The sequence below is a fragment of the Lissotriton helveticus genome, chromosome 5_1, assembly GCF_964261635.1.
Source record: "Lissotriton helveticus chromosome 5_1, aLisHel1.1, whole genome shotgun sequence".
Lineage (NCBI taxonomy): Eukaryota > Metazoa > Chordata > Amphibia > Caudata > Salamandridae > Lissotriton > Lissotriton helveticus.
In genome coordinates this window covers 192,836,287-192,859,617 of record NC_136065.1, presented here as the reverse complement: position 1 = coordinate 192,859,617, position 23,331 = coordinate 192,836,287, and the positions used below count along the sequence as shown (strand labels likewise).

Here is a 23,331-nt window from a genome sequence, read left to right as displayed (position 1 = left end):
TTTAGTATATTAAATAATAATCTATTTGGGTTTCCTGATGCTGGGACCTTTTTATAGTGTAAACTCTAGTGGCACACTTTATTCTGAATCGCTAGGGAAATTGAGATTTAATACTCTGGGTAGAAATCCTGACAAACATCTCTTTTGGCACTTTTAGGAATTCCAACAGTCTCAGTTTTTTTTTCTAGTCCTCAAAGTTATTCCTTTTTACCTGTGTAGGGTCTTGTTGGATTGCAGGGCAGGACCACCATTTTTATGGCTTCTTCCATATCGCTAATTCATGTTTCGGCATGCACCTCGCTTACTGTTGGGTCTGAAATGTCTTTTTGGATTTTCTTGAGGTGGGTTTTGTTGTCTTTTACTGTCATAATTTCATTGAGTGGTGTGTTAAGAGACAACTGCACATCAGTGGGAAGTTGACATTTTCCTGGAAACTGTGGGTGGTATGATCAAACTTGCACTTTCAAGAAATGTCTTTGTTTTAGAGTCTTTTGTTGCTTTCTTTCCACCATTTTACTTCTGTGTGAGATTGTTGCATTGGAGGCTGTAGGCTGAGAGCAAGGCCCAGATGTACAGATAGTTTGTGTGGGTTTGCATTACGTTTCTAACACTAACCTGATGCATTGTAAAGCACACATACAAAGTGGAAAAACCATAACGCATAGCTTTTCTTCTGGGATTACTTCCAGTAGAAACACTACAAATCAGACAAAGCAGACACCCTTGCACTATGGCACTCTGCTTTGAAACATGGCTTTACTTGCAGCCCTGTCTTCTATGTAAATCTTGGGCTAGATGTCTAGGTTGTTTTACCAGCAGCCTGTTGCCATCGGTGTGCTATGAGTTGTGTGATAAAGATTTCTCAGATTATACAAGGGGCTTGTGGATCAATTGGCTGGATGTGCATCAATGTAAAGCCATGAGTTTTCTTCAAGATGAGACTTGTGCGAAGGCTGATAGAGGTTTTGATGTCGAACACCCCAGCATTTTGTTTTTAACGTTACTTTTCTTAGCTTGTTTCCTCTAGGCTGATATAATTCAGGAAGGGCTGATTGTGTACCTTTTTAAAGAGAGTTAGAGAAGTAGAGAATTTTAAGATGCTTCAATATCTTAGCCAAAATATCAAGGTCCAAGGTATTGACAGCTACTATATAAACTCCACATCTATGTACTTTGAATGTCCGCATAGCTTCAAGGTACATAAATGGGAATTTAGAAATGGCACATCTATACATACCTATATGCACTTACCTCCTTGATATTTTGGTCGATGTTTTGGCTTCAATGTTTTGTTATTCTCTAACCAAGGACACTAATATCTTATTAGTGGGGCTCGAGAATTGTGAAAACAAAATATATTCTCTGCACAGATGGTCAGGAGGTAGGCTGGAGGTTTCATTTCTTCTTTACAGTGTGTTGTTGTGCAATCTAGTAGAAATGTTAAACGTGTGTCATAAGTTTCTAGCTGTTCCAATAGCAAATGGTTGCTACACAATCTAGTGGTCAAAACAACAGATAACCAACACAGTGGCAGGTGAAATGTCCTGCTTAGGCGAGCGTAATAAGAAGAGGTATGTTGTATCTTTAAAATATTATTTTGCAGTCATGTATAATTAAAGAGCCTTAATGACAGTATTTGAAGATGGCTGGTGGTTGGGTCTTTAATTGTTCCTCTTCACTTATTAATTTGTAGTGCAGCACTTTTTGTTAAGTTGATTTTACCCTTAAAATAACGCAAAGTCCCCGGTAATTATAGTGCTGACTTTATGTCTTGCGTTTTGCTGAAAGCAATATGGCCACACATCTTGGAGAAATAGGTCTCTATTTCTATTTGTAGCACCTGTCCCACGGTGGTCACAGGAAAAGTGTTGATCCAAGGTGCTTTGTTGGTTCTTGTAGTCTATTACACTTATTCTGTACTTCCATCCTCCCCGTATACTGCTCTACCATAGTTCAAATCTATGACTTGCAAACCCTTGTCTCAATGCAGGATGTGTACTGCACCCGTTCTGGGGGAATCAGGCCAGCAATAGCAGTGTCACGTGTCTCTGATTCCGCACTGTGGGCCACCTGCTCTCAGCTGAAGAGACCTGTGACTGCATGTGGGACAATAAGAGCGTGATCTGGGGCATGACTTAAATGGTAAGGAAACCCTGAGGGTGGTCCCGAAGGGTGAAGTTGTGGCGTGCCCTTGAGGTGCAAAGACAATAAACAAAGGTCAGTTTCATGGATGCGGTGTTGGCTTTGCAGATACAGGTAGTGCTTGTGACCCTTCAGGCTAGCGCAGACTGGACACAGTTTATCAAAATGACAATTATGGCTTTCTGTGGTATTTTGTGAATCCAGGAGTCGATCAATGTATCAAAATCTCCAGTTAAACTTCTTTACTATGGAGTTCATCTTGCTCATGGGAATGAATTACATTGTCCATTGTAATATTTCTGCAGTGGCAGAAGCAACTAGACAAAGAGCCATCTTGACCAGTGCGCTGTGTGATACCTTTAAAAGTGAGAAGAGTTTTTGATGAAGACAACTCTTATTTGAAGCCTCTCACTTATAGAACACATTGTCAGTAAGATCAAAACAGCCTAGTTCCAACTCTCTCTCCTGAATAAAGTGGAACCTTTCCTCCCATGAGACTTCAAAATGACAGTTCAAACCTTAGTCCTGTCTCACCAAAGCGAGTCAAAGTCCTGCTCAATGGCATCCCAGAGACCACCCTTGCTCCCACCTTGGTCAACCAAACAGCAGCACTGCTGACCGAAGTACTAAAAAGAACAGATTACATTCACACCAAAGAATCTGCACTGAGTCCTCTTACAAGCCTGGATCATCTTCAAGATCAGCTGCATCATTTACAAGGCCCTCTACCCCAAGACCCCTGTCTCCCTAGCTAACAAACTAACAATGTCTGGAGGACATCACCAGAAACTAGACTAAAAACTGCAGGAATTAGCAAACAACTCTTCTTAATTCTTCCCCCATAATCTGCAACAATATCCTGTCAGACATCACAACACCAACCCTCTCACAATACAAGAAGAAAATGAAAACTAACCTCTTCAAAAAACACTATCTCAGATAGACTAACTTCTCACCCCTTCCACTAGCTCTACTTCCTCACTCTGTGCCCTCACTCCTTAGGTATCCCCACTGGAGCGTGACCTCTGTACCGTGCTCTATTGCAAGCCAGCTAGGTGTGTGCTTTAGAAATGCCAAAACATACAAGCTTCCTCTCTCTCTGGAAGGTGGAAGGTGCCAGTACACAAAGTCTGAAACACTTCAATAATAGTAGCATATCAGTATAAAAAACCTAAAAGATCGAAAGCATTTCTCAGGTTTGCTGGGTCCTATACATCGCTCTGCTGTCAGTGGCAGTAGAAATCTGGATAAAAACAGCATGCATCCAGTTGCCCTCCATGTACTCTTCACAGATCCTTTTAATTCCACTTCTCTGAGTTATATGCCACTGGTACCAGTGCTTTGAAGTTACCTGAAGGTTGAAATGTTAGCACTGTACAAAATATATGTTGTAGGCAATAAGGGATTCCTAGCCAGCTCTCTGACATCAAACACTGGTCATGTGATTAAAGTCACTACGAGAATAGAAACCTCTGACTTTGGGGGCTACATCCAAGAGGACTCCAGCCCGATCTTGTACCGCCATGAAATAGCTCCCCTAAAGCAGGAAGATATGTGGCCAGGGTAAGAGGGCTGATGCAGAAGGAAGGAACTGTGGGGCACATGATCAAGAACAGGCGTTACATTATCGCCGCTTTTATCGGCAGGAAACTGCCGATAAAGCGGCGATAATATGCTTGATAATATGCTCTATGAATTCCAATCGAAGCCCATGTTAGATGTCTTCACATCTAACATGGGCTTCGATTGGAATTCATAGAGCATATTATCAAGGCCATTATCGCCGCTTTATCGGCAGTTTCTTGCCGATAAAAGCGGCGATAATGTAACGCCCGTTCTTGATAATATGCCCCTCTGTTCCTCGACCCTAGATTTGCAGCTTGTTAGCCGAGCCTCAAAATACATTAGTCCGGTATTTTCTTTGAGGTAATCCTGCAAATTCTGACAAACACCAGCGCTGATAGATCCAATAGCACATGATGTGCCTGTAAAGAACTCTACAGAACAGACTAGTTGAGTCATAGCCTCCTCTCCTTAATCTTCTATCCCCCATTACCAGCCAAATCAATGTCTCATTTGACTTTCTGATGCTCATGACACACTTGTAAAGTGCAGCAGCGTGGACTAAATAAGATGCAAAAAATCGCTTTCTCTACGCGAGCCTGAGCTGCAATACCCTGCCAATAGGGTAGGTATAGGTGCATAGACGTCTATTCACCAAACTCTAGAGGTTTAGAAATTACATCATATGCAGTTTGACCTTGATGGCATCACATAATTTATCACATGTTTCACCATAGCCTCCTATGTGCTGCTGAGGGCCACAGGAAGTGAAAAGATTGGAAACCACTGTAACTGCACTGCCCAGGGTAACAAGGGCAGTGTGCCAGAAGATCCAAAGCATAACCAGGGGTAGCACATACTACCCATGGTGACTCCGAATTGCCATCCATTGATAGGGATGCGATTTCAGATCTATTGGTCTGACTGTCTTAAATTCACTATGGTCCATTCACTGAGAACTCTTGCCCCATACAAGCCAGGCTTGTGCTTGATTAATCACTAATTAGTCTTACCGATAATCAATCACTAATTAACCACTTATTCACGTAAGCATGCCCTATTGTGTTTAGGGTAGTGCAGAAGACTTCCATGAAGTCTCCGAGTAAACTGGTCTGTCCTTAAAACCTAAATTCAGCGAGATTAGACTTTTCAAAGAATGCACTAAAGCCTTCATTTGGAGTTAGGTGAAATTTCCAGTGTCGCCAAAAACATTTGTTTTTACAAACGGGGAATTGCAAGTAATGCATTAACTGGCAAGGTAATACTTTGACATGTAAAATTGTCTTTTTCACGTTTTTGGAACTTATTGTAATAGCTTTTTTTAAGAAACCGGTATAGTAATAGTGATTTCCCTGATAACTCCTCTTCTATAGTGGACAACACTAACTTGCATGATAAAACCGCTGAAATTAACACTAACAATGGTACTGGTTGTTAAACCTGGCATCCTTGCCGTGATTTCCCCGTAATTTTTTGTCTTCAGACCTGTTTTTGCTTACTTTGTTTTTACTGGCCTTAGGACTCTGCGCACTTTACCACTACTAACCAGTGCTAAGGTACTTGTGCTCTCTACTTAAAACTTGGCAACATTAGCTCATACCCAATTAGCATATTTAATTTACTTGTAAGTCCCTAATAAAGTTGCACTACATGTTCCCAGGGCCTGTAAATTAAATGCTACTAGTGGGACTGCAGCACTAATTGTGCCACTCACTTGAGTATCTCTGTAAACATGTCCCAGGACTGCCACTGTAGAGCCTGTGTGTACAGTGTTAAACTGCCATTTCGACATGGCAAATTAAAACTTTCACCAGGCCCAAACCTTCCTTTTTGGGTCTCGCTGGCAAAATGCATCCGCAGGGATGCATGTGTCCAGCTGGAGACGTATAGCGATCAGTCTGGGGGGAAGGAGGACAAGAGGGTGTACGAGCTTTTTAACCTGGATTCGTGTGCGCGAATGCGCACGTCGCCTCCGTCCACGCGTGCGCACACAGCCAGCCACCACACGCGCGCTGCTTACTTTCACTTTACATCCCCCCACCAGTCATTGGATCTTTTTACACACGCATGCATGCATGCATACATACACACAGACACATGCGCACACACAGACACAAACACACACACAGACACACTCGCACACACACACACACGCGCGCGCACATGTCCCCCCCCCTCCCTCACACCCCACTCACGAGTTCTTTTCGTGTGTCCCTCTCTCCTTCGGCAGGCAGCGGCAGGCAGCGGGTCATCCTCAGCAGCAGGCGGGGCTCTCCACGAGCACGGGAGCCCCGCTAGCTGACACGCAAATCTTCCGGCAATCTTCCGGCTGACGGGCACAGGAGCGCTTCAGCACAGGAGCGCGGGGTAGGCTCCCGTCTGCTTCCTGTCTTTTTTGCGGCCCCGCCCCCGTCCCAACACAGGTTGCCTGGCTTTCTGTACAAGCCGGGCTGCGGCGGTGAGTTTTTATTGTACTTGTTTTTCTTGCTTTTAGTTGGTAGAGGTGTAATCCTAACGGGTTCTGAGATGCCCATTAAAAAAAAAAAAAAGGTTTTGTTCATTTTGCCTTGTGATTTGCAATGATAGACTGGCCGTAATCGGGAGGCGTCTTCAAAACTCAACCAGTAACTTGTGGACTCTTAGACCATACGTTCAAGCTATGACCGTGTTTATTTACTTTTTAACATTTTGTGATCCTTCTAGGCCCCTCTGATAACTTTTTGCTGATTGGCCTATTTGTTTGTGAATATATTTTTAGTTGCTTTATAAAGTATTAATTACCTTCAACTTTCCTACGTAATGCTTCTAATGCTCATACCTGACTTTGGAACAGCAAAGTGTTTGACTAGCCTCTGTGCGTGGATTTGGGAGATTCAATTCCAGATAGTCTAGATTAGAAGAAGGGCAGTTCTCTTCAGGGGTTCAACGTGCAAGTGAAGACATTGGAGATTAAGCCTAATTTGTGGTGGGACCCTATGGCGCTTTGTGCTAGTTGGACTCCTCAGATGTTTTCCAGCTTGATTGGATGGCTGAGAGTTTTTTTCAATAGTGAATTGGGGAAGTTGTCTTCATACGAGGGGGCTTTGAGGCGAATGAGTTCTACTTGGTCTGAAATTAGAGCTTTGAAGGAGGTCTGTTTTTGTCACTCACGGGTACTGTAGGTTAGAGATGCCATTCTTCATGGAGTGGTCTTAGCGTCTAGTCAGTGTACACCACATAAAGGGACTGTAGTGTTGTGGTGTATTTAGAGATAAAATAAGGCAGGAGAGCCTCATGGGCTCATAGTATTTGCTGTTTTGTGGTTTATAGATGGGTATGTGCAGATTCAGCAGGTTGACTCGTTTGTTGAAGTTTTCATGGCACTGGTGTATGAACGGTTCTGTTTTCTTGGGTGCTTGGGTTGAATGTAGTAGTAAACCTATGTTGTGTAACTAAAAGTTTACGGTGATGAGCCGTTCCTTTCTGAGAATCGCTTCTTAGTTGTTAGGACTCCAAACGTGGGGCATAGAGGGGAAAGACTATTAAGTCATGAAACAAGGTGGATACCTGTTCCATTTGTAGTTTTATTGAACATTCTTCCCTACTAGTTTGGCACCACGGACGTGATCTAGTGCCGGTTCCTTACTGTTATGTTAATAGTAAGCTACGAAGGCAGCTTGCTAGCTAATAAAGGACCGTATACTGATGTGTCTTACTGATGTTGGACTGTAACAGCATTTAGTTTTTTCTTTGTCCAGGCCCATATTCAGTGTCTAAACTAGTACTGAACAGCTATACCCACTTCTAGGGGTATAGACTCGTGCCTGACAGTTGATGAGTAACCCTTCGTTCGAGATGACAGTCTTACCTAAGGGGAAATGCCTCCTTCATGTCCGGAACAAATGCCACCCACACTGTTCCCACTTCATTGTTTGGCCTAAATTTTGTTACATTAAAAAGATTCCTGTCCAGCCGGACAGCATAATATAGATCTAATCTTATTTCTATATTTATTCTTGGTTCTTGTTATGGTCCACTGTGTTAATAGCATATTGATACCCAAGGTCCCTGACCAATCCTATTGGGTTCCCTTGTCTTTAAATAATACACCCACTCTGAACTGAGCAGTCCACAAGACAGCCCTACTCTGTCATGGGGTCGATAAGAGACCTAATCTACTTTACGCTTCTCTCTTGGCTAAGTGCAATGGGCAATTTGTATGGTTGAAATGAAACACAAGTTTTCATGGTGGGTAAACTTTAGAAAGTTAGAACCTGTCAGCTTTTCGGGTGCTAAGAGAACAGTACAGTCGACTGGGTCTAGTTATGCCTGCTAAGTTTGAAGCTTTGCACAACTTCTCTCGATAAAAAAGCCAAAGTATGTGTGTATCTATTCCGACCGTTCAACGACTCTAACAACAAATGCTCCAAACACTTATTCTGGTGATTTCAAGATCCAGATACGAGCTTAATCATAATGGCAGCCGGTCATTCATTTGCATTGTACATTTCTCAGGGATCCTTTGTGCTGTCCCGGACAGAATAAAATGAAGTCTTGGTCGTATACCATCAGGTGGGTAGGTAAGTCAATCAATCGGGGTTTATAGAGCGCGCTAAGGTCTGAAGGCGGGGGGGGAAGGGGTGGGAAGCTCCGGCTCAGTCGTTTTTGGGTCTCGCTGGAAATGCATCCAAAGGATGCATGTGTCCAGCTGGAGACGTATAGTTATCGGTCTGGGGGGAAGGAGGACAAGAGGGTGTACGAGCTTTTTTCCTGGATTCGCGTGCGCGAACGCGCACGTTCCGTCGTGCGCCGCGCCGTGCACTTCCCTCCCATACTCCCAGCCTAACGCGCATGCATGCACACAGACACACACACGCGTGCACACGCACTTACACAAACACGCACGCACCCAGACAGGCAACCCCCCCCACCCCCACAGTCACACACACACACGCATACACACAGACTCCAAGACACATACACACACGCACGCACGCTCACACACATACACAGACCGCCGCCGCACGCGCGCGCGCGCACACACACATGTCCCCCGCCCTCGCAGCCCAGCAAGAAGGCGAAGCCCCACTCACCGGCAGCAGGACTCTTCCTCCCTTCTTTGGCACCGGGGCGCAGGGTAGGCTCCTGCCTGCTCCGGTGCTCCAAACAATCGCGGCTCTTCCGTGGGAGGCGGGGTAGGCTCCCGCCCTCCTACTTCCTGTTTCCGGTTTCCCGCCCGGCCTGCCTGACTTCCTGGTCGCAGGCCGGCGGCGTTGCGTGGACTTGGTGGAGTCGAGTTTACTGAAAATTCAACATGCACCTTTGTTGTTGCTTCGTTCCTTCTATTCATTGTTTTTGTGTTTTGGTGTCCTTCCCAGCAGAGAAGAGAGCTTACTATTGCATTGCATTTTCAAGACCTGGATTTGATTAGTATGGCCTGTAGCATGTGCCTTACTGGAGTTTGGCCTCTATCTTCGTGTATCTTCTTGAATCTCCTAGATTTCTTTGGGCTGGGATTCAGTAAGGATTTTCAACGTTTTATAAGATAAAATTGCTCAAATAATTGGGAACATCCCTGCAGAAAGCCGAAATTCTAAACTTGGAGGTTTTCGTAAGGGTACGTTAGCAGATGCTTTAAAGGATTTGGTTTCAGGAACCCCTTACTCAAACTGTAGGGCTTTTTGAATTGGGCCTGTTGCTCCTCTTCAAAACATCATAGCTACTTTGATTCCTACTAACTTTTTCTCCCTCACTCTAGTACAAGATTGGTCTTTTTCCAGGATATTTGCAATAATAGAAGCATCTGCCTCCATCTTCTCAACAGGCAAACTGTCCTCAATCTCCATTGTACGCCTGACGAGTAAAGCATGGGTTTTTTGTTGTTTCTCTCCAAATGAGAAGCAATGTAATCTGTAACTCCATGTGGGGCCTTCACTTGGGGAATTCTCACCAATCTTCACTTTTTCTATTCCACTACATCCACTGATGCTACTTATAAAGCTTACTCTCTGTGCTTTACCAAGAAGCTTGTTCCTTTATTTTTCAAATGTTTCCTTTTTTAGATGCTTCCGTTGCGCTTCTGGGATGCCATCTAAGTCATGTAAATACAAAACATATTGCATTACAAATGCTATAGGTATCACATTTGCGAAAGTTATAACTATTGGCATTGTAAATGGCAAAGCTATTAATTTAGCTATTTAAAAAAAAAACATAAATAAAAACTTTACCATTTACAATACCAATAGCTCAAACTTTCCTAATGCGAGACCCATTGCATTGCAAATGCTTGTTAATACATATAAGTTACCACTTGGGTGGGCCCGGGACAGCCTAGAGGGCAGGGTGCAATGTAACTTAAAAGTTAGACATGTACTTTTAAGTTTTACGTCTCCTTTTAGTGAAAAACTATTACATATGTTTTTCACTACTGCAAAGCCTAGCTTCTATAAGATATCATTGGAGTTACCGTATTACACTTCTTACGCGTAGTTTCCAAATGTGAAGAAATAAAAAGCCATATTTTGTGTCTCTGGTATCACAATCCAAAGTAATGGTGAAGTCGGATTTTAAATAGCACACTTAAAATGCCACTTTTAGAAAGGTGTCATTTTCTTGCCTTAGCCATTTGGTGCCTGCAGCCTGTCTCGGGTCACGTGGCTGGGTGTAGTTGGCAGTTAAGCTTTGTGACTGAATTGGCCATCACTGGCAGGATAGGAGGGAGGAGCTGGGTACAGCCCCACTTACACGTGAATAGGCTGTTTCCTGTCTCCAAACAAAGGGCTGCATACCCCCTGAAGTTAGTCTGGAGCCAGGGCATGGAAAGCAGGCCATTTGTACATTGCCAAGGCATTCCTCTAGAAGCTTCTACCCACTTCAAAGGCACAATTGGGTATAAATACTGGACCTCAGACACAAACTCTTCAGCACACTTCTGGACCTGTGTATACTCTGCCAGGAAGGACTACTGTGGTGATGAAAGAACTGTCACTCTTCTGGCCTGCCTCTCTGAAGGAATAGCTGTCATCTTGACTGGGTGAGAGGGAAACTGGACCTGCAACTTCACCCTTGAACCCAGGACACCAAAGTGACACCAAGGGCTAGTCTTCTGGCTTCCTGATCTGAGTCTAAGGGACATAAAAGGTTCCCAAACAACTCCTGGACCCATCCTCAGTAAGTGGTGCCCCTTAGGTCCTGGACCCTTGGTGTGGCTCACCAGGCTCTTAATTCAAGCTTTTTGACGGTTCCGTTCTGTGTGACTGCGAATCATGCCATTTACACCGAAAATCCGTGTGAGCCGCTAACACACAGCAGCACCAATAGAATGTGGAGCCCTGCCAACGTGAAGCTCCAGCCCACCCGTCCCTGACATTCAGCCTGCTCTGCTCACCTTGCTGATTGCTGCCTGTGACGCTCTCTGTGCTCCTCGCGACCCTCTGCAAGGCAAATGAGAACATTGGCACAAATCTTAAGAAGATAAACCTTCAGCTGGAATAACCTGGAACTATATCCAACCCACGCTCCATCGCAGTTGGCCTGAACCTTTGACTTTGACCCGGTCCAGCACGACCAGATAGCCGAAATTGGCGCTTTGTGCTTTTAGGTGCTATTTTCTTTAAAAATTCATAACTCTGGTTCTACTGATTGGATTTCTGTTGTTTTTGATATTGTTTTATTTATTAAATTAAGCTCTACTTTTCAAATCTGGTGTGAGACCTTTATGTGTGGCGTTTTTACTGTTTTACTCTTTGAAGTGTCACACAAATACTTTACACATTGACTCTAAGTTAAGCCTGACTGCTCTGTGCCAAACTACTAGGGGGTAGAGCACAGGTTAATTTGCGGTTTGCTTGTGCCCTACCCTGATTAGAATTGTGGTTGCTGCTTGACCAAAGCTCACACCCCAGTCAACCAGTAACCCAATTTGTAACCCTTGTCATTTTGGGTTTGGAATTACAGCATTTGAATTGGGGGTCTTGCTGTTTATTTTGGGAGAGCACAAACAGAGCTAGCAATGGACTCTGGGGAAATATGGATACTAACATATTATAAGCTTACTGCCGCTCCATTGTTTTCAGTGGAGCTCTGACCTTTCTAATATTAAAATGACAATTACAACAACATTAAGAATAGTAATAAAAATAATAATAGCAACCACGCTGTTAAAAGCACTTTAGTGTCTAAAGGTCAGCATGAACTCACTCAACAGTACTTACTCACATTTAGCAAACTAAGAAGCATCAGAGGCTCAATGGGCTTCCCACGTGGGTCTCTTTCGGTTGTAGATGCAGCCAAATCTCAGATGCAGTGTTTACTAGGCACTGACAACATTTTAATTACACCAGTGAAATTTGCAAACTTCACATTATGTACAATTCACAACAGTTTCTGAAATTTTACATACTTGTGCATAATTTTGCAGGCGATGATTCACGAGGAACTATCTCGCTAGAAGGCACTGTTTGCTCGAAGCAGTGTCCTTCCACCATTTTACTCGAGATGGCATCAATCCACATTTCACATATTTTACACTAAGTTGCATGAACAAATGATGCAATCTTTCGCACTTCTATTATTAAACCTACTGATTTATCTCGCTAGTTTCTATTTTCTGTTATCCACCCTGCACTTATTATTCAGTGCCCCTTTCCACACTACACAACCAACAGTAGTGCCGGACACCATGCTTGGTTACAGGCATCATTGTGCATGATTGTGGCCCAGCGAACCTTCCCCTCACAAGGCATGAAACACAGTGGGGGGCTGAGGAGTCAGAAGTGCATACATAGAGAAAAAGAGTCTGGTTCCACAGGCACGTGTTACTAAATTGTAAGGTTTTGAATGTAATGAAGAATCAAATAATAAAAAAATTAAAAGTCAAGAGCAGTGGATCCTGGGAGGGATCATTACCTTTGGTTAACCTTACGATAAGAAGACACCCCTAGAATTCGTGAATGTAATTTCAGGCCTGCATTGGGGCATAGAGTGCTTTCCGCAGAGTGCTTTCCGTGGTATCTAACTGGTAGGGTAATTAGCACTTGCGACACAGCTATTGGTGTTGGACAATATATCCAGTGATTTTGCAGGATAAATTGCGCATACAATGACCAGAGAAGCCCAGTGAACTAATTTTGGGTCCTTGTTGGAGTGAACGATAGTATGACACATTATTTGCTTTAGTAAGAATTAGTAAGCCTCAAAAGATACTTACTGCATGTTTCATCATAACTACAGTATAGGTAGGCTGTGGGGTTTTAGGTTTAAACCTATAATAACTGATAAAACCCCACTGAAAGAAAAATAGCCCTCACCGGTGAAAACATATAAACACTGAAAAAACACCTGGACAACCACAAACTAAATGCCATTCAAAGAACGGAAAAAGTGAGTGAAAGTCATTGTTTTCTTCCTGAAGGGGTCAATACAATATAACTTTGTAATCCAAGTAGGAGTAAGAAAGACTAGCTAACATTATTCTGCTTGAGTTTTGTTCTTTAGGGATGCCACTTAAATATTGTTTCTTCTTTCTTTTACTTTTTCAGTTTTGTGACATTTGGTCTAAAGATGCAGGGTTTAGTTTCATGTTTTAGGTCTAGTTTAATTATTTTATAAACTATAGAGAATCAGGAAATATCAAACTCATATTTGATATTTTGGCTGCATTTGATTCTTTCACCGATTGGTAAAATGGCCGGTTTCATAAAAATCTTTCCTAATATGTGTCATCACATTTACCCACAGAGAATGGGTAAAAACCCTTAATACATCAGTTCATAGTATCAAGTGGGTCAGTATTGATAGTAGGTGAATTGCCAACACCTCAGGCTTTAAACATTCAATGCAAGGTATAGTGACATGTATATATATCACCAAGCATCTGGGATAGTGGTGAAAACATGACACCAGACTTTTGGAAAACATGGAACGCAGTGTCACTTGTAATGCTCTGCAAAAAAGGTTCTTTCCAAGTTCAACAAAGATTGGAGTGATATTGTTTGTATTTGCAGTGATTCAGCTACGTATATAAAAAAGTTGTGTGATGACCTGTCAAAATTTATACCAGAGCTGAAGTGATTCCCTGTAGTAGATCCTTGCCACTTGTTAGATGGTATGCTGAAAACATCTTTACAATATTAAGAGTTAATGAAGGATGCTATTGACTTTTTAGTCCATAGTGCACTGGTTTCTAATGCACAGGAACTAAAACGCAAATATTTATCATTTCGAGCTTTATGTGGCATCAAAGAAAGCGTCATCCCAACTGTGTCCCTTAGCTGATGGTTCTCAGCCCAATGTGCTAAGAATGCTGAGCGGGCATTTTGATAGAAGTTTACATGGGAAGGAATGAGCGAGCGCACATGACCCAAAGACTCACTGAAGAAGTATTGTGTGGTGTACTACAATAAGATTCATTTGCAAAAATCTATTTGGACCTCATTTACACTACAAGTGCACTGTCTATATACCATGTTCTTTCAGTGCAGAAAACAAGTAATAATAAAAGCAAAACGTTCCATAAACACCGTAAAAACACTTTTTTCTGTTATCTTTAGTGGCCCGAAAATATGTAACCACTGATAACAACTGTTTTTTAAGATATTGAAAACACTGAAAAAACACCACCAGAATTTACCAAAAATAGAAACTGAAAACAGGAAAGCCTAAGTATAGGGTAGGTGCTATGCAGTGGGAGGCTACGTTCACAAAGTAGGTAAGTGACGTCCAGGTGAGGTGATGTGCCTCAACCTGGACCCTCCCTTCCCAGTCCAGTGGTAGTGGGATTATTTTCACCGTCTAGCTAAATGAGCCCATGCACAAGTAGAATTCCCACACACTGCTTATTTTAGAACTGATCAGTTGTAGGTTGGTCCCCACGGAACTGCACAACAAGGTGCCATGGAGTTCATTGGCCCACTGCATCAACAAGTAGGATCACTGCCACTCTGAAGCTATGGAAGAAGACACAGCACTATGCTCAGACTCAATGTAAAGGCATCACTTAGAAATGGTCCACATTTGAGCATAATGCGTACCTTGGTCTGTGCCTTTTTATCCTGAGTTGAAGTCAGAATTTTTGTATCAACCACCGTCACGACACGGGTATCCTATAACAACTTAGTATGGGCTTTTCTACTGTTTATCTATGAATTTCAGAGTAAGGTATTTATATCAACTAGACATAATATAAGAACCCCCAGGAAACAATTTACATGAAAGTGTGACGTATTTCAGGCTATACTGATCCCAGACATTGTCGGGTGAGGACAGTAACTCCATTCATATCCCCATGATGTTAACCGACAACACAAGCCTGAGACTAGGAGACAGATGGCTGGTCCACTCTGTAACACCCCTCACTCCTGTTCCAGGTTCCTTCACCTTGAAAAAGCCAATTGTGCAACAACGGGGCCCACTGGCTCGCTCAGCGCCCTTCCAGGCTCACCATGGCCTCATGTGGGTGCCGCCTGCATATAGTTCAAGCGACCCCCAGCTTGTAGGTGACTGGGACATCGGACACCCAGGACCTGCAAGTGGTAGTGTTGTTCGCCAGTCAACCAATCCACTTCAATCACTTGGCGTCCACGCTACAGACGTGAAGTACGCACGAGAGGAAGAAAGGGAGCCATTGTTTTCACTTAAGTGGTCTTTCCCCGCAGGAGTATCTGGTGTCAGACACATGAGGCAGCTTGCAGCGGGCTTCGACTTTCTCAGAAAGCATAATTTGCAAAACCATCAAATTACTGAAAATCTCAGGATCACTCGGAGGGTCTGGACAAGTGGTGCCCGGTGACTGACTCAGGTTCTTGAAGACGTCAATGCCCCTCCCCGCCCGTCCCAATACCACACTGGGAGCGCTGGCGGCCTGATGGAAGGCAGCTGGCGTCTGATGCGTTCCACATGGCGGAGGCAGCCTGCAGCTCCAAACGTCTCCCAGCCCCAGTGGCTGTTTAAACAAACGCACACTCCGAAGGACAACAGTCTGCCTGCCATTGTCCCAGACACTATGCGTCTAACTCTCATCATTCCCTGGCAATGGATACATGCAAGATCCAGGGTGGAGCTTCTGCCTCAGGTGGCACAGCGTGCCCTCTAAGCCACGCCAGCAGCTAGCCTCCCCTGCTCATCTATCCTTGCCCATCCCTCTGTGTTCTCAATGCTTTGGCCTAACATCTGTTCTCATTGCCCTATTCCGCTCCACCCAATAATCATTGGGATGCCTGCCGTACAAAGTAATTTTGCATGTCTACAGAGCTTTCTTTTGCTAATCTTTTTTTCCAGATGGAATTCCTTTCACATCTTCCTGCACTTTTCAAATTTCCCTCATTCGCTCACTGTGGCCACCCAAACAGCATGTGCGCTGACAGACCACCATGCCCTGTATATGATTCCTCCCCAAAGAGTGTTCTGAACACGGCTGGTGTGTCCAAAAGAGAATAACATTATCTTTTCACTGAGCATTTTATGTTGTTCATCCGAATGCTAAGCAATCATTGACATAGCAGGTCCAGTTTCCTTCTTTGCTACTTTATTTTGTTATGCTAATTAAAGGGATCATCAAGGCATGGATGTAGATGAGCAATACTGTAAAAGAAGCGTTTGCTTTCGCGAACCTTGACTGGCACTGTACAGAAATGCACTTGAAACACATGTTGAATGACTCAGATGCAGGTTTTTGAAGAAAGCAAATGGAGAAGGGTGGACAGATACTTGCGGTAGGAGCAAATAGAGAAAAGAGCAGTGTCCACACAGATTTTCATGTTTGTATCCTTTTAAGAAGTAATTGGCATTAGCCTAGCTTATTTTTAGGTTTCACCTAAATCGATGCATGCGATATCAGCTAAAGTTATTGCCCTTAAAAAAACTTAAAGGTGGCTCAGCACCTCCTCTTTATTTACATTTACTTGCCATTGGTTAGCTCCAACGTCACTTTTGTTTCCTTGCATACCATTGGTCAGCTTTTCCTCCTAGCGTCTAGCTTCCTCCTGGGCCTCAGAGTCTTCAAGGTCTTTGTCCTTGTCATGGAGCATGGACCAAGTCCTGCTACCTTTGGCCAGTGTCATTCTAAAGGCCAGCAGGTATACTTTTTTTTTTTACTTACCGACATGCACTCATAGAGCGCATGCTCTGTTGTCCCTCTCCTTCACTCTCGTCCCCGTCCTGCCCCAAAAGTAACTTTGCCCCCTCAATTGATTCCCCCTTAACACCCCTGTGCTGTTTTATTTACATTTTACCCAGTAGCGCGGGCTGCTGTGCAACTTGGCTTAAAGGTAAAGAAAAGCACTATGATGCAGTCAACACTGGCCTTGTTATAGCACTTTGCCAATGCTTATTAAGACATGGCCAGGCGAGGGAGGGCTTTCTCACCAATACTGAAAAAATGCAGCATGAAGGAGTCACTTTTTAGAGATTTGCAGTGAGAAAGAAGAAAGTAATACATTGTAGCCAATTGGCATCTTGACATCCTTTACTGCCTCTGGTCACCTCCTATCTTATATATGTTTCCTACTTTCTAGGAACGTGATCCACGGCAGCACATATACATACCAGGTCATTACTGTGTCTGCTGGTGAAGAAAGCATACCATCACCTCCACTCACCTACGTCCATGGAGGTGGGTACTGCGGTGATGGAATCATCCAAAGGTCAGTAGAAACTGAATATTACTTCCTGGTGTCACATTAACATTGTCCAATGCAAAAAGTTACGAATGATAAATAACTTTGTAGATGATACGTTTTGTTCTATTAAAGTGAGTTCTATACAAATATTTCTTTATGCGTTTCTACGAAAACCGAATGCATCTGAATAGACAAGGAGCATAACAAATAGAGAGCTAAAGAAAGGGTTAAATAAGCTGCTCGTGGAGTAGGAGGAATGAAGTCTACCCAACAAGAGGGTTTTGATGAAGGACTGCTATATATATATATACATATACATGTGCTTGGAAATGTGTACACTATGTATATATGTGCACTATACACTGGCCAGGGGAGGAGCCAGTAAGGAACGCAGCCAAGGTTATGACTTTAGTCTCATTGTCAAATAAGACAACTGCATTGCACAAACAGATTATTCGGGATGAAGATGTTCACAGCCTTTAAAAACATTCCTATAATAGACAGTAACCACAGGGTGCATAAATCATACAACAATGTGCTTTATTTAGAAGAAAGACACTGGTAATCGGCACTTGAAAAAAATCAGATAAATCATGGAAAACATCCACATGGAAATAAACACATTGCAGACAGCAATTGAGAGACTGCTGTTGATTATAGTGGTAGTATCCCAAGTAAGTGAGCAATACTGATGATAGTGATAATATCCCCCTCAGGCTTGTATCCCAGTGCAGTGACAGTATTAATGAGAGTGTTGATATCGGGAGGACTGGATGTAGTGACCAGTACTGATGATAGTGGTAATATTCCCCTCAGTGAAATATCTCAGTACATTGACCACTGTTGATGATAGGACTGGAGTATCCCAATGTAGTGACCAATACTGTTAATAGTGGTAATATCCTCCGGAGTGAAGTATCCCAGTGCAGTGACCAGTATTGATGATAGTGGAAACATCTCCAGGATTGGAGTATGACAATGTAGTAACCAAAACTGATGTTAGTGATAATACCCCTGTGAGTGAAGTATCCCAGCACAGTGACAACCATTGATGGTAGTGGTAAAATTACCCAGACTGAAGTATGCCAATTTAGTGACCAATACTGATGAAAGTGGTAATATCCCCCTATGGGTGGTATCCTAGTTCAGTGAGTATTAATGGGAGTGGTAATATCGCCATGACGCCAGTATCCCAATGTAGTGACCAATAATGATGATAGTGGTAATATCCCCCTCAGTTAAATATCCCAGTACATTGACCAATATTGATGATAGTGGTAGGATCCCAAGGACTGGAGTATCCCAATATAGTGACCAATACTGATCATAGTGGTAACATCCACAGGATTGAAGTATCCCAATGTAGTGACCAGTACTCAGGATAGTGGTACTATTCCCCTCAGTCGGTATTCCAGTCCAGTGACCAACATTGATGGTAGCGGTAATATCCCCAGGATTGGATATCCCAATGTAGTAATAAACACTGATGACAGTAGTAATAGGACCCAGAGTTAAGTATCCCAGCCCAGTGACCAGTATTGATAGTAGTGGTAATATCCCCAAGACTGGAGAATGCCAATACAGTAACCAATACTGATGATAATGGTAATATCCCTCAGTTAAGTATCCCAGTGCAATAACCAGTATTGATGATAGTGTTGATATTTCTTGGACTGGAGTATCCCAATGTAGTGACCAATACTGATGATAGTGGTAATATCCCCTGGAGTGAAGTATCCCAGCGCAGTGATGAGTATTGATGATAGTGGTAATATCCCAAGGACTGAAGTATCCAAATGTTGTGACCAATACTGATGATAGCGGTAATATCTACTGGAGTGAAGAATCCCAGTGCAGTGATGAGTACTGATGATAGTGGTAACATCCCCCGGACTGGAGAATCCCAATGCAGTAACATACTGATGATAGTGTAATATCCTTGTGAATTAAGTGTCCCAGTGCAGTGATCAGTATTGATGACAATGAAAATAACCCCAGGACTGGAGTATCCCAGTGTAATAACCAATACTGATGATAATGGTAATATCCCTCAGTGAAGTATCCCAGAGCAGTGACTAGTATTGGTGATAGTGTTGATATTCCCTGGACTATAGTATCCCAATGTAGTAACCAATACTGATGATAGTGGTAACATCCCCTGGAGTAGAGTATCCATTACACTGATCAGTATTGATAAGAGTGGTAAGAACCCCATGATTGGAGTATCCCAGTGGAGTAACCAATACTGATGATAGTGGTAATATCCCCCTCAGTTAAGTATCCCAGTGGAGTGAACAGTATTGATGATAGTGGTAACATTCCCAGGATTGGAGTATGCCAATGTCGTTACCAATACTGATGATAGTGGTAATATCCCACTCAGTGAAGTATCCCAGTGTAGTGACTATCATTGATAATAGCTGTAATATCCCCAGGGCTGGAGTATTCCAGTGTAGTACCCAACATTTCTGATCGAGGTAATATGCCCAGGAGTGTCTGTGGTCGGCAGCAGCACTAGCTTGCTGTCAGGGACCAACAGTGATGGTATCGGTAATATCCCCAGGACTGGAGTATCCCAGTGTAGTAACCAACATTGATGACAGTGGTCATTTTCTCCTCAGTAAAGTATCCTAGCACTTTGACCAGTATTGAGGATAGTGGTAATATCCCTAGGACTGAAGTATTCCAATGAAGTAACCAATACGGATGATAGTGGTAACATCCTCAGGAATTAAGGGCCATATGTATCAACATTCCGTTTTGCGATTCCTAAATAGCGATTTTTAAGGAATCGCTATTTAGAAATCGCAAAATGGTATGTATGTAGAAATCAGCTTCTTTTTAGCGATTTCTTAATATTCCTTAATTGCGATTAGCAAATTGCTAATCGCAATTAAGGAATAATTTCCCATTCATTTCTATGGGCCAGGAGGCCCATAGGAATGAAGGTGAAATGTGCGATTAGCAATTAGCTAATCGCAAATTGAGAATATTTTCAAGGGTGCAGGGGTGTCCAAAGGACACCCTGCTGCACCCCTCAAAATGACATGTGTGCGCATATGGCGCACATACATGCCCTAAGGGCATGTATGAGCGTCACATGGCACCTTTTGTTTTAAAAAAAAATGCTTTTTTAAAGGAATTCGCAACTTACCACCAACTTGAAGTTGGTAGTAATTTGCGATTCCTTAGGGACAATTAGCAATATTTTTTTGTATCATACATTGCATTTAAGGAATCGCAAATTGTGCAATTCCTTATTTTGAACCACATTTGCTTAATACATACCATATTGGGAATTTGCATTCGCAAAGGCCGAAATTCTGCAAATTTGGGCCTTTGCGAATGCGATTTTCAATGATACATATGGCCCTAAGTATCCCAGTGCAGTGATCAGCATTGATCATAGTGATAGTATCACAAGTATTGAGATATCACAAAGCGAAAACTAATAGCAGCGTGAGCATTTACATCCCATGGCCTATGGATGGATATGTCTTCTTTCATGTGTGCATAACCAGATTGTCTTGTCCAATAATCATTCTTCGATGGTTGGTGATATTTATATCCGATGATTGTAATCACTTCACTATCCACCAGAATACTACAACACCTAGACAATTCAAGACAGTGGTTTTTAAAATGGCAGCAAACAAATACTGTGCATTTTGGTACTTTCCAGAGAAACGAGAGAGGTTTCTAACAACCATGACAGATGGAGAATGTAGTGTGCCATAAACAGTTACATATAAAGAGAGGTGGTGTATTATACAAGATGGGAAATATAAAGGTGCTGTATTCTACAGATGTGGATTCTCAGTGAGGAATATTTAGACCAACTCTTATACCGAGAAATAATCAAATTTATATTGGATAACATTACAAATTGATTATAGCAAAAGGTGTTTATGTTTTGCTGATGTTTACAATTGAACATGTTATGCCAAGTAAGCGCTAGATAAATGTGATTACAATAAAATACATACAAATACATTGATATGCAGCAGCGCTGATATCTAAACATGGCGTCCTCTTTATTTACAGGTTATTATAGATAATATTTGCTCAATATCGAAAACAATCTGAAGATGAACATTTCAAGAGGTTGTGCTACCTAGTTACGGAGAAGTCTAAAGACAGTTATTTCTGCATAGGCAGTTTTCTACACCTCCAGTTGCACATTGGGATATCAGCAACCCCCATACTGTCATCACTGTGAACTGATCTCAAACATATTATTACATAAACATATGTCTTTTCTACAGAGATTTGGCTGAAGAATGTGATGACATGAACAAGATCAATGGAGATGGCTGCTCCTTCTTTTGCCAGCAGGAGTTATCATTCAATTGCATTGGTGAGTGTTGATGTCACTGCATAGATGGTCAAAGACAATTTTTATGTTAATCAATCACAATTACTAAAATGCAAATAAAAGAGGTTTATTTGGGCACATACACTGAACCATCAACTACATATTTTGAGCATGTGACAGCCAAAAGTTTGTCAGAATACAAAAATGTTAAATTTGTAGGAATATAAGTGCCAAAGGAGCACTTCACATTTCAGATTTCAGAAATCGCTTCACATGAGAGTTGCTAGAGTGAGTGAAGCCAGATATAAGATGTTTGTGGTGTCAGGGCTCTAAGAAGTTAAAGATTCAGAATAATAAACTTTTCTTGGAATCATTAGGTGTTAAGATGCACAGGCCAACCGCTGATGCTATGGATCACCGAGTACTAATGGACCCAGATAAGGAAAAGGTTTCCATGTAGTGGAGAAACGACATCTCCGTTCTCCGAGAGTGTTAGCAGCAGAGTACAACACAAGTGATGACGTGCCACAAATTTACGTCTGCAAGACAGTGAAAGCTATCAAAGCTACCCATATGTTCATAAATCTTGGAGCAGGCCCTGGATTTTGGATCTAATAATATCATGTGTTTTTTTAATAAGGTTTCCTTATGTCCATAATGTTGTTTTTTTGTTGCTGTTTTTTTTTACTCAAAACAACACTCTTGCATCCAGGCCATCTATCTGATTAAGATACTTCACAAGGACAGTGCACCGGTGTGTTCCCATTAACTGCCATGTAAAATAATGTAATGTCTGCATATTGGGTCAAACATAGGTGTGAAATAATTACATCTCAATGTCACCTTCTATGAAAGGACTTCCACAGTGCCCTGGAATCCTAACAAATCCTACCTGCGCTGAAGAAAGATCGGAAGACCTCACTGTCAGGTACCTCTGTGAGCCATAGCACAGCTATTAATGGGGCGCCCTGTACCAACAGAAAATAGACAACTTCTTTCACTTCCTGCACCTACAAAGCTATTTGCGAGGACGGGGGAGACCGGCACATCCAGGGCTGGCTTTAGTGCTGGTGGTGCCCGGTGCGGCAATGCTTCTAGGCACCCCTCAATGACCTCCTTCTCCAAGCGTTTCCCCACTACCACCCTTGAACAGCGTCCCTCAAGTCTCCATAACCACGCGCTCTCACATGCAATTCTCAATGCAGCTCTTTAATGACAGGTTATTTGGTCACTGTTAGGATTTTACCTTATAAACTGCAAGTAACCAATGGCTCTATTTGACAAAAAACAGTAACCCACAGAACTATTTACGTTATATGAACATTGTGATCTGCAAGGTACACGTGCTTTGCAGCATAAACCCTCTGCCCTACCTTATGAGTAGTCAAAACTTCCACTAGACAAAATTCCATCTCAATCCATCTCAATCCAGCCACTGCATTAATCTCCAGAATTATCTTGACATTTTTATTGTTGCCGGAAAATTGCTGGAGGCAAAGTAGTTGCAGCAGGTGCTTTTAATTCCATAGTATATTAGAGGAAAAGGCACCCCCATCTGAAGTCAGTGCCCAGTGCGATGGTACCGGTCACACCAGCGTAGAGCCGGCCCTGGACACATCTCATCTTATACTGCTTACTGAACAAGGGGAATCATTGTCATGAGCAGGCATATCAACACAATTTTTGACAGACAGAATTCTACAAGTCATCCAG

The 23,331-nt window shown here is 42.6% G+C and overlaps 1 protein-coding gene across 2 annotated transcripts in view; it reads left to right on the top strand.

Moving 5' to 3' along the window:
- PAPPA (pappalysin 1) overlaps positions 1 to 23,331 on the top strand; it is a 1,283,063-nt gene that overhangs the window by 970,225 nt on the left and 289,507 nt on the right. For both annotated transcript variants that reach the window (XM_078641985.1, XM_078641984.1), the window contains 2 exons: positions 17,199 to 17,327; positions 21,569 to 21,660. In XM_078641985.1, coding sequence (XP_078498111.1) covers positions 17,199 to 17,327; positions 21,569 to 21,660 — 221 coding nt within the window. The remainder of the gene's footprint in view (positions 1 to 17,198; positions 17,328 to 21,568; positions 21,661 to 23,331) is intronic.